This window comes from Hyaena hyaena, unplaced genomic scaffold, assembly GCF_003009895.1.
Source record: "Hyaena hyaena isolate Hyena2069 unplaced genomic scaffold, ASM300989v1 scaffold_730, whole genome shotgun sequence".
NCBI lineage: Eukaryota > Metazoa > Chordata > Mammalia > Carnivora > Hyaenidae > Hyaena > Hyaena hyaena.
The window spans coordinates 755,315-770,536 of record NW_024081363.1 but is presented as its reverse complement, the minus strand read 5'-3'; the positions used below and the strand labels follow the sequence as shown (position 1 = coordinate 770,536).

General features: G+C 36.7%; 1 protein-coding gene across 2 annotated transcripts; it reads left to right on the top strand.

The window, feature by feature from the left end:
* The first annotated feature begins 6,590 nt into the window (after nucleotides 1-6,590).
* CTXN2 (cortexin 2) lies at nucleotides 6,591-15,222 on the top strand. 2 transcript variants are annotated; one of them, XM_039218046.1, is made up of 3 exons: nucleotides 6,591-6,730; nucleotides 8,404-8,438; nucleotides 14,426-15,222. In XM_039218046.1, the coding sequence occupies exon 3, from the start codon at nucleotides 14,483-14,485 to the stop codon at nucleotides 14,726-14,728; it is 246 nt and encodes an 81-aa protein (XP_039073977.1). In that variant the 5' UTR covers nucleotides 6,591-6,730; nucleotides 8,404-8,438; nucleotides 14,426-14,482; the 3' UTR covers nucleotides 14,729-15,222. The 2 variants fall into 2 exon arrangements, with proteins under 2 accessions (XP_039073977.1, XP_039073978.1); XM_039218047.1 differs by lacking the exon at nucleotides 8,404-8,438.

Below are 15,222 nucleotides of genomic sequence, written 5' to 3'. Positions count from 1 at the left end.
ATGCATTTTCAAGACAGAGCATGTGGCTAAACTGAGCCAAGAGGAAGCAGGCGTGAATCGGTGTGTGGGAGGAACTGCTTTCCTCCATAGTTCACTGCATTCAGCTATGTTAGTGTGGACTTTGAGTTAAACTGCTTTCACTTGGTAGTGAAAAGGAAAACTGTGTAGAAACTGATTGATTTCCACATTCTATTGATACACTTATTTGTCAATTATGTATTAATTGGTTCATATTAGAGAAACATCAACTGCAGCAAAATGAACTGCTTTTGTTTCTTTGTTTCCTTAACCCAATAAAATAACTTAAACCAATTAAATATATTATACCGTGGTTATGGCTCCCATATTCGTGCAGATTGTGCCCAAGGTATCCTACTATACTCATTAGCTTCAAGAGTAAATATAGTAGAGGGCTTAAAGGACACTTGAAATGAAACAATTTAAGGCTTATGGGCAGTAAATTAAAGCCATTTAAATGAAACTTCATTTAAATAGATCACGCTGAACTAAAACATTTAGTGCATTTTTTTCTTTGCAGAAAAATTTACCATCAAAACATAACATCTCATTTTCAATGGTACTCATCAAACAGAGCAACATTAGATCATTATCACACTGAAGTGTCATCATGCTCAATTCATTTATGAGTCCACTCACTTTAGATAATTTCTTCACTGTTGACAAAAATCCCATAGTCATTTTCTAATCAAATCTAATCGTCCTATTACTGTACTGTCTAATCCTATTTCAGTGTATTCAGTATTGGTATTCTCCAGAGATCAGATGGTAAAATGACCTAGAGGAAGAGCTCCAAGAAAAGAAAATAGAAAGCTAGCGACACCTGGGTGGCTCACTTGGTTAAGCGTCCGACTTCGGCTCAGGTCATGATCTCCCGGTTTGTAGGTTCGAACCTGGCATCGGGTTCTGTGCAGGCAGCTCAGAACCTGGAGCCTGTTTCAGATTCTTTGTCTCCCTCTCTCTCTGCCCCACCACCACTCATGCTCTGTCTCTCTCTGTTTCAAAAATAAACAAAAACTATAAAAATTTAAAAAAAAGAAAACTAATAGAGTGGTTAAAAAAACACAGCACTGTAAACCAGTCAATACTTAGTACAAAACTGAGAACAAGACGATGGACCATTCGTTTATAGCTGAAAATTTTAAATTGTTCCTTGGATTATGTGGGACTAATAAAAATGGACTTCTAAGGGCCTGTGAATGCTCTGGGTTATGAGCAGAATTATCTGCGTATATGTATTTTAAGTAGAAGGCATATATTTCTTATTGTAATCTCAATCAATCTTAACCCTCCAAAAAAATTAAAACTACTCATACAGAAAAAAAGCATGGGTAGCTTAAAAAATAACACTCAGGATAGGTAGGAATGTATTTCTTTTTTTAATGTTTTCTTTCTGAGAGAGAGAGAGAGCGTGAGTAGGGGACGGTCAGAGAGAGAGGGAGACACAGAATCTGAAGCAATCTCCAGGCTCTGAGCTGTCAGTACAGACCCCGATACAAGGCTGGAACTCAGAGCACAAGATCATGACCTGAGACGAAGTCGGATGCTTAACCAACTGAGCCACCCAGGCATCCAGGTAGGAATGTATTTCTTAAAGAAAAACAGGTGACGCCACTGTTGTCCATTGCGTTTCTGGTACCTCCTGGTAGAGGTGGCAGAGGCTAGTCGGTGGCACAGAACAGCAGTGCAGGATGAAGGTGCTCCAGTGTCCTTCGAGCTGTAGCCATAGGGAGCTCTTTAAAAAACTCAACATCTGCAGACAAGAAAAAAAAAAAAAGAAAAACAGGTGACTTTTTGATATAGCAAATTATCTAAAGCATCTAAAGCAAAATAGGATTTGGGTTAAAATTTTAATATCTATAACAAAAATAATTTATATTTGTCTTTAATACATTTTTTAGAGTTCTTCATTCGAAAGTTGTAGTGTCCAATATTAGAATAAGTAACAATACTTTGAATAAAAAGACCCAGCTACATTAAGACAGTTTAGCTTAGAAAGAAAAATCAAACATCAGCCAGGTAAGACAGCTTTCCAAGAAAAGCTGAAGGTGACATGTTGGCCTAATAAATTCAAGAGATGATCCAACCATAGAAAGCCTGAGCACAAGAAGACAACTAGAGCCAGGGTGGAAATAATCCATAGTAAGAATAATTTTGCTCTGAAAAGAATCCTGAGCTGGCTTATTAGAAGAAATTCTTGCTTTTAGCTCCTTTGTGACATGACACCCTCATTGTAAAGTATATTCATTAGAATGGGGCTGTCATGTTCTGTAAATTTCTATAGTTCTATAATGTTTTCAAACAAGTTAGATAATCAACACATCTGCTCTCTGACATAAAAAAAAAAGTCCTAGTCATATAAAGGACACTATGTATGATATAGAAGAAGAAACAGAAAGTATTTCAGAACAAAGCTGATCTGTAGTTATATAAATTAAAAATTTCTTCTGCTAGCTTAACCTTTAGTACTGAGTCATAAAAAATTATATTTTATCTTCATAGCTAACTACATGATTGTTGTTTCTATAGTTTAGTATCTTATCAAAAACAAATTTAGGGGCACCTGGGTGGCTCAGGTGGTTAAGTCTCCAACTTTGGCTCAGATAATGATCTCATGGTTTGTGAGTTCAAGACTTGGGCTCTGTGCTAACAGCTCAGAGTCTGGAGCCTGTTTCCTCCCTCCCCCCTTGCAGCCCCTCCCCCACTCGCACTTTGTCTATCTCTCAAAAATAAACATTAAAAAAGTATTTTAAAAAACAACAAATTTATAGAATAACCATATATCCCTAAACGGTAACTCAGTCGTTTCTCAGCCTTTTGGCTAAGATCAAGTGTCTAAAAGGTACTCAATATTTGGGGCCAAAACATAGAAAAATAAATGTATTTATTTACTTTTTTTTAATTTTTATTATTTTTTATTATTTTTTAAATTTTTTAATGTTTTATTTATTTCTAGGAGAGAAAGAGAGAGAGAGACAGCGCGAGCAGGGAAGGGTCAGAGAGAGAGGGAGTCACAGACTGAAACAGGCTCCAGGCTCCGAGCTGGCAGTCAGCACAGAGCTCGACGCGGGGCTCGAACCCACAAACCACGAGATCATGACCTAAGCGAAAGTCGGACGCTCAACCGACTAAGCCACCCAGGCGCCCCTACTTATGTTTTTTTAATGTTTTATTTATTTTTGAGATAGAGACAGCGTGAGCAGGGGAGGGTCAGAGAGAGAGGGAAACACAGAATCTGAAACAGGGTCCAGGCTCTGAGCTATTCGTCAGCACAGAGCCCGACGCGAGGCTCGAACCCACGAACCGTGAGATCATGACCTAAGCTGAAGTCGGAGGCTTAACCGACTGAGCCACCCAGGCGCCCCTATTTACTTATTTTTAATTTCTTTACTTCATGTCTGATTTTGTGAAGACATTTATATGTGGACACACATTACAATAGGAAATTAAAAGAAAATAACATACCAATACCCGAGAAAAGAAAATTGCAGTAGTCAAGACAGTAGAGAAAGAACACAAATATAAAGGCCTTAACATTTTACACAGGTACCAATTTTTAGTTGTTTATTTGACTTTGACATCCCTTGTGACTAAAGAAAAGGTAAATGGGATCACTTACATGATATACAATCTGTATAAGAGGATAATATACTACTTAACTTGGGATGGTTTAAGTGAAGAGGAAAAGTATGAGAGTTCAGTTCGTGAGATTGGCATTAAAAGAAATGTTCTTAGAGAGAACCTATATAAGGAATAACAAGTGATGTGTTGGCAAGTCCAAGGCTTTATTAGCAACCCTATAGTACACAGAGAACAGAGCATATAAACTGAAGACTGTTTTATACAGAATATTTGCATGTAAGCTGAAAGTGTAGTGTCAAAGCATAGTAAATGCAATTCTGCTTGGGGAAGGTCTAAACAATGCCACCCACATATTTACCTTTCTAATAATTCAGATTGCTTTGAAAATAAATCATAGACTATCTAGAAGCATGGATTAACCATGTGCTCTTTAGAAAAGAATTCATGTGTTTCATATCTTTCAATAATTTTTTAAAATAAAAATTGAGCAGCAGGCAAATACTGCAAGGACCCAAAATGCAGATGTTCTGGGCTTTATTTCTTTTGCTATTCTTTATCATTTCCTTGGCAATGGAGAATAAAATATATATTATTAATCTCTGTGCTTCTATAAAACTTGATGAAACTTGCCATGTTGTTTTGCAATGTATCTCATCAAGCTCAGAGACCAAAGACCATCTGTCTTTGTATCTCAGCATCTTGCAAAGAAAGTAGAACATAATAGACATTTAATTCATTATGCTTTTCCTGAATGAGCCACTTTGCAGAGTTTCCAGAACATCACCACCATTCATATAGCTTGAAAAAGCTCAAGATCATGCAGTAATACACACCAAGAAACCTAATATATAGTCAAAACTTTCCTTTGGCATCAATTCAAAGGCATTAACCATCCAGAGGCATCTTCAAAATCTAGGTATATATGTGTCATGTCATGACACCACAGATCAGTATTTACTCAAATGATCTATGAGACAATGGCCCTATTCCACTGTTGTAACTGGGTAAGAATTAGATATATAACATTCACATTGGTAAAATCAGTATCATGAGCATAAAATCATGACAACAAATCCTTGAACTGAGGCCCAAACAAGCAGTAAAAACATCTTTCCATGAGCTTGGATTAAGTAATTGCAGGTTATACTGTAAATATATAGAGTGAAGTAAACATGGTATGTGTCCAGATAATGTCAAAATCAAGATCAAGTGATTAAATTTATAAACAGTTTGTATTATAGTTGTTAATATTGTGTAAACAAAATGTTAACTTCTGAACTTATGTGAATAGAATATTCTTACAGCAGTCTAGAAACATACATAGAACAACAGATGGAAGAAAACAACCTCCTTTCCCATACTCTGTGAGTGACTGCATTACCAGAATACAGTATTTCTAGAACCTTGCTACTTGAAGTGTGGTTCCTGAACTAGCAACATCTGGCATCACCTGGGATATTGTTAGAAATGCAAAATCTGAGACCCAAACTCACACTTACTGAATGAAAACCTGCATTTTAGCAAGATCCTGAGATGATTCATATGCATATTAAATTTCAAGAAGCCCTGTTCTGGCATAGTACCAAAATAAAATGTGGCCCTCAGCAAGCTTTTAAAAAAAGTCAGTAAAACCATGGTTAGGAATATGTCACTGGAAGAACTTTTTCCACTCTCCTTATTAGTGGGCAGTTAGTTCACCCATATTGTAGGGTGTTTAATGATTTTAAATAAAAAAGAATAAAATTTTTTGAGTATGGTCTTATATGAACTTCAAGTTATACATTGCCCATTTTTTATGAGACCATGAAATTTCTTAAATACGTAAATATTCTGAATGACCATTACATTGTCTTCACTTTATTATTGAATTCTAACACACCTTTACATGATGTGTTTTCAGTATTTTTTACATGACAATGACCCAATTCTGAACTTACATTTCCCCACATGGCTGACAATTTAATAATTTACAAGGTCAATAATTAAGTTTTCAGAGAATCTACAAGTGTTTGCAAATTGAAGGTTCTGGGCATAGTATCCAAACATGAATAGAATTGGAGCCTTATAACTGAGTTGGACAACACCCCTAAGTAAAGATGAGGGGAAAGGTTTTATTGTTGTTGTTTTTCCTTTGTTAGTCTGGCTTTGCTTTCAATGAGGTTTAGGTTTAGATTCTACGTACTTAACACTGTTTAGGAAACGTGCCTTGCAACTACATATGGGCTTTAATGGAGTATTCTTTCTTGGTGTGAGCATTCCACCTACCTCCTAGGTAGGTCTTACTACGCAATTTTTCAGCACTACGGACAGCGCCTAGACTCCTATCCTAAAATGCGGGGGTGACGCGGCTGGGTTGGTGGGGATCTTGCCGGGAAGGATCCGGTTGGGCTTGCGTAGAAAAGAAAAGGTGGAGAGTAGGAGAAAACAACTCCAAATGGCGCATGCAGTCCCCAGTGAAACCAATACACTTTCATTCTCGCCTTCTCTAAACGGATGAGAAGAAAGAAGAATTTAGCGTCTACTCCCTGACTGATACTGCGGTCAACGATCACAACAAAATGCCCGCGGCACAGACGCTGACACAGAAAAGAGGAAAATAGGATTTTAAGGATAAATTAATTAAACCCCCCACTGCCTTAGGAATTCGAATTGGCGATGAACTACGATTGCTAACCTGCAGTGTGATATGAGTGAAAATGAGCATTTTTAAAAAATTTTTTTAGCAAAACTGAAAATAGAGCCTGTTGCTGCGGTGGCCGATTCCCTTCCCCCTCTCATTTCCCAACTCTTCTCCGTCTCACAAACACACACGGTCAGACGCCTTCACATATACGTGCGCGCGCGCCAATATTTACACCCTGCCACATCGAATACATCAGGTGCATTTTCCTGCAAATGCACTCGCACGCGCACACGTACTTCGCGGGCGCCCACGTCCTCTATCTCTCACCGACAGATAGACATTTACACACGTAGGCCAGGAAAGCGCTAACCACGGTCCTGTGACTCCACGCAGGTTCCCAGGACACGCCTTTTACTTTGTTACTGAACCGATCAGCGAACACAGACAAACCTGCCAACACTTAAGTCTACTGGCTGGATTTCATCTCCATGGCAACAAGCATGGAAGGTGAGACATCGCTGCCTGCGAAGTAACTTTCTCCCCCTACCCTCCGCATTAACTGACTGGGTTCCAGTGCGGGTCCTGATGAGACGAATGTCCTCAATCTCTTGTATTTCTGAAGCTAGAGAGAGGGAAAGGAGGCAGGGGGGTGAGGTGAGGTGGGGGGGGGAAAGGGGGGAAGGAAGGTGCGGGAATGGATCCTGCAGGTCTGGTCAGTTCAAATTCTAAAGGAGAAAAGAGCCCTGATATTTCTGCTGCCGGTGCTGCTGCCAAAAATAAAATAAAATTAAATAAATAAATAAATAAATAAATAAAATGTGTGTGTGCAGTTAGCTTGCTGATGCTATGCTTCTTTAGTTTAATATGTCCAAAGAGAACTGGGGACAAACAAGGTGGAATGATAATGACAGTCTAGGTTTCTCTAGTGAGACATTTTGAAAATTTTCAGACCAGATTTCCAGTGCTTTGAATAGATCGAATGTCAGAGTCCTTGGGGAGCTATGCGAAGATTCTCTTAAGAGGGAAGTTCTCTTAAGGTTGAAATCTGAAAGATTGGGGGGCGGGGTGCAATTCTGGCAGATGCCAAGGTTTTGGATCTCTGGGAAGGCCTGAAATGTTTGCACTTCATCATGATGAAGATATCTGGGTTTGTAATTTAAGGTTTTCCTTTAATTCCAACACATTCTATTCCTAATGATTAACTAGCTCTGTGCAGTAGACTGAACCAACGCTTCTTTTCCCTGTTTACTTTGAATGGGATTTAATAATCTTAATGTAGGGTGGGGGATGTGTCTCTGTGTATATGGGAGGATTCATTATTTTTTAAGGCTGATATTTCTTATAGTTCTCATTTCATGAATTCATGAATATCCATATTATGAGCATTAAGGTTACTACATCTGATAACCAGTATCAAATACTTTTTTACCAAGAACACCGTATTCCACTATAATAGTTGTTATTTCAGATATACTATTGGACTGTCATTAATAGATAAATAAACCAAAGGAAAAAACCTGTTGATTAAAATAAAATACTGGAGGTTCTTTTTATAATGGGCATTTACTTTTCAATATCGGTTTCTGTAGTTGCACATTGTTGCATGCAAACTACATGTTTCTATAAAATGAAATTTTATCTTTTAATCAGTTAACTTATTCATAGAAGAAAACAGCCACACAGCATTCACATATATGAAAGGCTATATATATATATATATATGTGTATATATATATATATATATATATATATATATATATATTAGGTAGAAAAATGCCGTTTGCTTGACTACTCACAATGGTATGATTTGTATGGCTGACAAAGAAAGATGTTGTTTATTGGTTACTAACTACAAAGCCATTGAATGAGATTTTGGCCTTTTGGTTTACCAGTATACTGTTGGCCTGTTCCTATGACTCATCAGGACTTAGAAATCCCAGTTCCTGATAATTGCCATGAAGGAAATGATGCACTTTCAGCTAAATTGCTCATTTCTAAGGTACCTAAGTATTGATATTTTTACCCATATTTTATGGTGTAGGCTATTTAAAATGACTCTTACCACATGATTTTACATCTACCCTTTTTTTGAAAATTTATCTCTTTTTTCTCAAAAGGGTTTATTTATCATGGTTTTGTAACCTCATGGTCTAAATGTCTCTCATTTTTCTATTTCCCAGTAAACAAGATATTAAGATAATGTTTTCCCTCTGAGGTAGGCATTGAAATGTCTGTTTTACAGAACATACTGATTTGTTTTGCTTTTCCATCTCTTCCATTGGCTAGAGAAAGTCAAAATGTATTTTTTATTCACATTTGTTGAGTTATTTTGGGTAGCTTATTAATTATGAAGAAATCACAACAAATTGCACTTAGCAGTATATTCTCAAAAAATGTATGCTTGCTGTTGAAAGTGTACGTTATTCATTTCACAGAGCAAGTAAAATGGAAAGTTTGGGCAAATGTTTGAAAATTTTAGGCCTGAAAATACTGGTATATCAGTTGCTACACATATGGCTTAAATAACCAAGAGCATCTATTTGCTGAACATATTGTTAGACAATTGCTTACGTTTTTACTAATTTGCTTGTCTGAACACAGCCTACAGCAACGGTCAGGTTTTCTTTTCAAGCTTAAAATATTATCCTTTTAGTTGTTTTTCTTGACTTGTATTTGTTTTTCATCTTTAGCATAAGGCAGAATTTTCAAATGAATATAAAAGTCCAAGTTCTTCTTTTTAAGATATTAATAAAACCTCTGTTCTTTATTACCCAATTTTGGGTTAAAAAATGGAAATTTCCTAGTCCTTTGAACCCTAAATATATTTACTTGGCTCTACTTTTAAAAGCTGAAGATACAATTATGTCCTTATTATTGGAAATAAGTAGTCTAATGATCTAATCTTCTGCACTTAAATATTTGTGCAAGTAAAACTTCCTTTTTGTCAAGTGTCTTTTACCATTGGATTTCATTTATTCATTTCCCATCACTCCAAAACCCTCTTCAATTATTGTCCCTCCTGGACATTCAACTGAAGCTTTAAAATTGATGAAAAAATTCTGAATACCAACCCCAAGGTCCTGCTCTTCAGCACTTGTTTCCATCACCACTGCAGAATTCAACACTCCTTACTAACACCTTCAGAAATTCTAGTTCCTTTGTTCCAAGTGACCTTCCTACTGCAGATTCACTTAGGACTCGTTCCTTATACAACTTCTACTGTGTACACATAAGGATGTATAAGTTATACATCCTCATACATTCCTTATACAACTCTGCTAGCAGATCCTTATTTCTTCTTGTAAGAGAGGGATTCTTTGAGGCGCATTGTTAGGCTTCTTTCATTTTCAATCCTTTTTTGTAACTGCAAAGAGAACCTTAATGGGATGACATCAAAATTGCTTTCTGGATTAATCCAGAACAAGTGATTCTGGCTTCCTACAGGATAACACTTCAAATATTAGAATGCACCTGTCATCTTCCTTGGTCTCCCCTTTCCTGCAAAATTCAGCAATTCTTTGCTTAAGTTTTGATCTGTAAATGCTTCTATGTATTAAACTCTCTGTGTCCTGGAGGAATTCTTCCACACAAACTTTATTCGACAGTAATATCCTTAAGATATTTTCCCCACCAGTGGTCATGCTGGACAACATGAGCTGGATTAATTTATTTAAAACTGTTTATTGAGGGGCACCTGGGCAGCTCAGTCAGTTAAGAGTCAGACTCTTGATTTGGGCTCAGGTAATGATCTCATGGATTCTTGAGATAGAGCCCTTGTGTGAATCTGCGCTGACATGCAGAGCCTGCTTGGGATTCTCTCTGTCCACCTCTCTTTGCCCCTCCCCCATGAGTGTGCACATTTTCTCTCTCTCTCTCTCTCTCTCTCTGTGTGTCTCAAAATAAATAAAGTTAGAAAGAAACTGTCTATTGATGGATGTCTACTATGTGCCAGGTATAACCACCACAAATTCACTAAGACCAGAACTAAATCCTTTGTTTACCAAATTTACACTTTGCTTGCATTTTCTTTATTTTGGTTAATGAAAACATTGCCTTTACACTTGTCCAGGCTTAACAGAATGAAGTCATCTTTGATACCTCTCTCCATGGCCCACTACCTTCCATTATTTGCCAAAACTGTCCCTGATATCTTTATAAACATCTTTCAAACCCATTTCCTCTCCCACACATCTACTTCGTAGTCCAAGCCCTCATTACTTCTCACCTGGAACATTTCTCTCCCATGATTCCCTCCCCCCCCCTGAAATCTATGTCTATTTTGTCTCATCATCAAGCCAGTCAGCATTTAGGCAAATATATTGCAAACTCTTAGCCTGATAGTCAAGAGATTTCACATTCTGGCTCAACCTACATTTCCAATATTTTGTTTCCCATACTCCTCTCTGCTTGTGTCAAATTGCTCTGAACAAAATGACCCTCTGGACAAATTCAGCACTTTTCTGCCTTCATATTTATCGTCATGCTGTTTCTTTCCTTATATATCTAAATCTTCGGTCTTTTTTCAAGACTCATCTCAAATACAATGTTTTACAAGAAAGCTTTCCTGATCCCTAAATGGGTGAAATTTCTAGTCTCTCTTAATTTGTTGATTTTTGAATCTTTTTTTTCGTCAATATATTTAAGATAATACAACTAACCCCATATGATTATTATGGGATTAAATAGAATAACATATGTAAAGCAGTGTTTGGTATACAGTATATGTACAAAGGAGCAAATACAAGCTTGCTCCTCCTTCCCTTTTATGGCCTTTGTAGAAGCCTATACCGTTTTCTTGCTGTTTGTGCATGGATCCTCTCCATTACAGGCTAGAATCACTTTGAGTACAAATCGTGTGAATCTTCCCGGGAATGTTCTTATTAGTCAATCTGATAAAAACAAACAGAAACACCGAACTCTGAATGAGGTGCTGAATTTTGATATTTATCTTTGAGGCCAATTTTTAAAATCAAATACAAGTGTTTTCTTAATTCATTTCATTTTAACTAAATGTTAAATGTGTTTAAAATATGTTTTCTGGATATTTAAAATTAGATTTTTAGAAGCCATAACTTCATTCTTAAAAATTATATTTTTCAATAAATCTTCTTTGATTCAATTAAAAATATTTATTGGACCTACAATATTCTGGGAACTGTAACCAGTACTTGAGAAGTAGAGATTTTTCTTTTAAAAATAAAGTAACTCAATTCACAGATTGTTTAGGACTCTGAACAAAGCATTATCTGATATGTTAGATGATTGTAATATAAAATACAAAGGATTTTGTATCTCTAACTAGGAAGATACCATGTTTTAATTTAATAATGACAAATGAATTGAGTGCTTTATTGCTACAACTAGTAAATGCCTCTTTTTGTTTGTCTGTTTGGTCAGTCGATGAGTTTTAATAAGAATAACAGAGTCTAGTGGATTAATCATTAAGAGCCAACTGACTTAACTCTTCTAATGATCAGCTATGATCCTGTGTCTCTTTCTTCATTATGAGTTTTTAAAATATGTAAATAAAGTTAACTAATATCATAATTATACGTAGTTTAGGTTATTTCTACATAATGGCAAAATGAACTCGGCAAAAAAATGTACAGATTATGAAAACTACCCAGATGTTTTAACTTCTGTGCTACCGATTGTTACAAGTTTGATTCCTCAGAAACCATATTCTGAGACAGAATTTAGTGTGGTTGTTTGTTAAGTAGTGCCCTGGGGCTCAGCACCCAAGGAAGAGCGAGAAAGTAGGCACAAGTTGAGCTGTGATGACCAGTGACAGTCTTGGTTTACTCCATAAACAACTCTAGAGCTAGAGTGATTTTTTAGAATTCTGCTCCCTGTGTAAAGATGATCAGGCATTTTGCTCTCACATTAATCAGTCATTAAAAATGGTCTCCCTTATCAGTTGGGACTCCTGGGTGGCTTAGTCGGTTACACCTCCAACTTCAGGTCAGGTCATGAACTCCGGGTTCCTGGCACAGAGCCCCACGTTGGGCTCTGTGCTGACAGCTCAGAGCTTGGAGCCTGCTTCAGATTCTGTGCCTCCCTCTCTCTCTCTCTCTCTGCCCCTCCCCCACTCATGTTCTCTCTCTCTCTCTCTCTCTCTCTCTCTTTCTCTGTCTCAAACATAAAATAAAAATATTTTTAAAAAATCTTTAAAAAATGGTCTGCCTTAGGTATTGAAGTGATCTTGGATGAGGCAGCTCAGCTGAAAGGAGCTACAGCAGAAGACTATCTGGTGGCAATACTCCCAGCTTTTGGGCAATAAATCCATCATTGAAGGGAGCCTGTTGTACACACCACAGTGTCCACCAGTAAACCAAGTTTATTGCTTCCTCTTACACACATGCCCTCTGAAATATTCAAGTGATATAGCCTAGCAAAGTCATGGCTTTAGTGAAGAAAGAATTCAGACTTGTTAATTGGCTGAATCAGTCTGTTACACGACAAATGTTTGGTTTAGCATCTCCATATAGAAACATACTGCTTTTCAGTATCTCCACTTATTAAGCAAATGAACCAGAGGATGTATGGATCTCATGAAAAGACCTTTAACTGACAAAAGCAAGAAAAGTAGAGATTTCATCAGAAAAAAGTTCTAGTTAAGTCCCAGGGTCATTAGATATTCAGTCTGGTCTCATGTCTCCCACAAGATAAAGAGTAGATACAAGAGCTCAATCAGTAAAATCACTCTGAGCCACTTAAGTGATACTAAATTAAAAAAAAATTAGAGTATAGTCTATACCAATATGTATTAGGGCAGAAAAAATGATTTGATGGAAAGAAGTTTAACAGAGAAGTTGGAAACAATATTTTTCCTTTTATTAAACAAAAAGTCAAATAACAGCATACCCCCAAATATATTAAGTATTCCTGACCCTTAACGTTTGAAGATGAAGATAAAGCTGTTTTGTAATCCAAATCATAATAAAAAGAATATCATTAAATATTAACTGGTTTATTCATTGATGGATAACTTTGAAAGCTACAAGTTTTGTTCTCTTTAATTACTTTTCTTTATTCCTTACCTCCCATCCCTGTTCTGTCTCAGTGGTTTTCTGAAAATTGAATACAAAAAAATCCGAAGAGTCAGTCATTTTAATAAATAAGTCTTAAAAATTAGTAGAAAAGCAACAATAAAAATGCAAACACTAATAATCTATTATTCTCAGTTATTGGATTGCAAGCTATTTGATGACAATCCTCTCAAGAAGGGTGGCTATGGGTTAGTAACCTTTGATCTAAGTAACTCATCTTCATTTTAATTAATTAATTTAATTAACACTAACACATCAAATGGGAAAATCTATTTTGCTTCAATCCAACACGTACTTTCTGAAGACTTTTGCTATAGTTTTAAAATCTCAGTAGAGTACGAGCTTAGGAGTAGGATTCTGGTTGGGAAGAGAACTGAGGAGTTCATCGTGAGGCTGAGTGTTTATAGAAAACATGCTGTTTAACTCAGATTTTATGTCCATTTAGGGTGTTCTGAAAGCTAAAGGGGATGGTGGGGCCATGGCTAAGGATAACCACAGCTACTGCTGCCTGCTACTTGCAGGATGCTTGGTTGGGTACTGCTCTTACCAAAATAATTTTTAAAACACAATTTATCTCTTTAAGAAATTAGCATCTAGGATATGGAATGGTAGTGGGGAAGAAAACACAAAATCATACATCTAAAAGCGAAGGGAATGAAAAGAGAGAAGACTTTATACCTATTTAAAAGGATCAGAATCTGTATCAGACAAAGTGGCACTGGAGATAGACCTTAGAACCTGGACCTTAGACAGCTTCACCAGCTTACATGCTAGGATTATTTATGGTGTCTACACCTGCAAAAATGAAGTAAAAATTAGATAATAGTTCAGTTCAAAGAATCAGTGACTAAACCATCTCACAATGAATCAAAAGCTTCTAGGGTTAATTATTTGAATATTCACTCTCATATCTGATTTTATATTTAGTGCATGTAGGTACAGTTTCATGTGTCCACAGAGGGAATTCAGTAATTACTATAATAGAAATAGCATCTCCAATGCTAATTTGATCCTGATCCATATCTGATGATGTTTTCATACATCTTTTGTGAGTTAAGTCAAGAGTGTTTGAAAACTGCCAGACTTTATAAAATAATTATCTGCTCAATACCATATATGAGTAACACTAAACTGAGTCCAATTTTGTATCTAGGCCGAGAGGTGACTCCAGCAGGAATTCTGAAGAGCCATAATGATGTGACAGTGAATAATGAGTAGTACCTACTGTGGCAACTCTTCAGCTAAGATGAGTGTCAACGAAGTATCAGCTTTTTCATTGACTCTGGAGCAAAAAACTGGCTTTGCTTTTGTTGGGATTTTGTGCATCTTCTTGGGACTTCTTATTATTAGATGCTTCAAAATCCTGTTAGATCCGTACAGTAGCATGCCTTCTTCTACATGGGAAGATGAAGTTGAAGAATTTGACAAAGGGACCTTCGAATATGCACTCGCGTGAGAGTTCCACCTTTACGGTTTTTAGGGTTATGCCACTGAGACCCATGGAAGATATCATTGTAATCTCCTCAAGCATGCTGGAAGAGGCTCATTTCATTCACTAATTCAATAAACATGTGTGGCTGGCCAAGTCATCTAATCTCAATGGACTTCAGTGAGGAAGTTAACCAGAGGATTTTTAGAGTTCCTTTCAATTCTGGTGCCCTGTGAACTCTGTGAACATGTCTGGAAACCCAGAGATCTGAAATGAATGAGGATTTAAGATGTCATGAAAAGTTTTTCAGCTTAGGAGTCTAAATTCTGTGATTTGAATTCTAATGTTGACTTAGCCGAGACTCTTTATGCCTAGAAAGTTGTCTAAGGGGAACCTTTCCACATCTGTAAAAACAAGGATAAAGAAACCTATCCTGCATATCTTTCAGGAATGTTGAGAGGACCGAGTGATGTATAATGAATGTGAAAGCAATTTGAAAACCATAAAACATTGTGGAAACA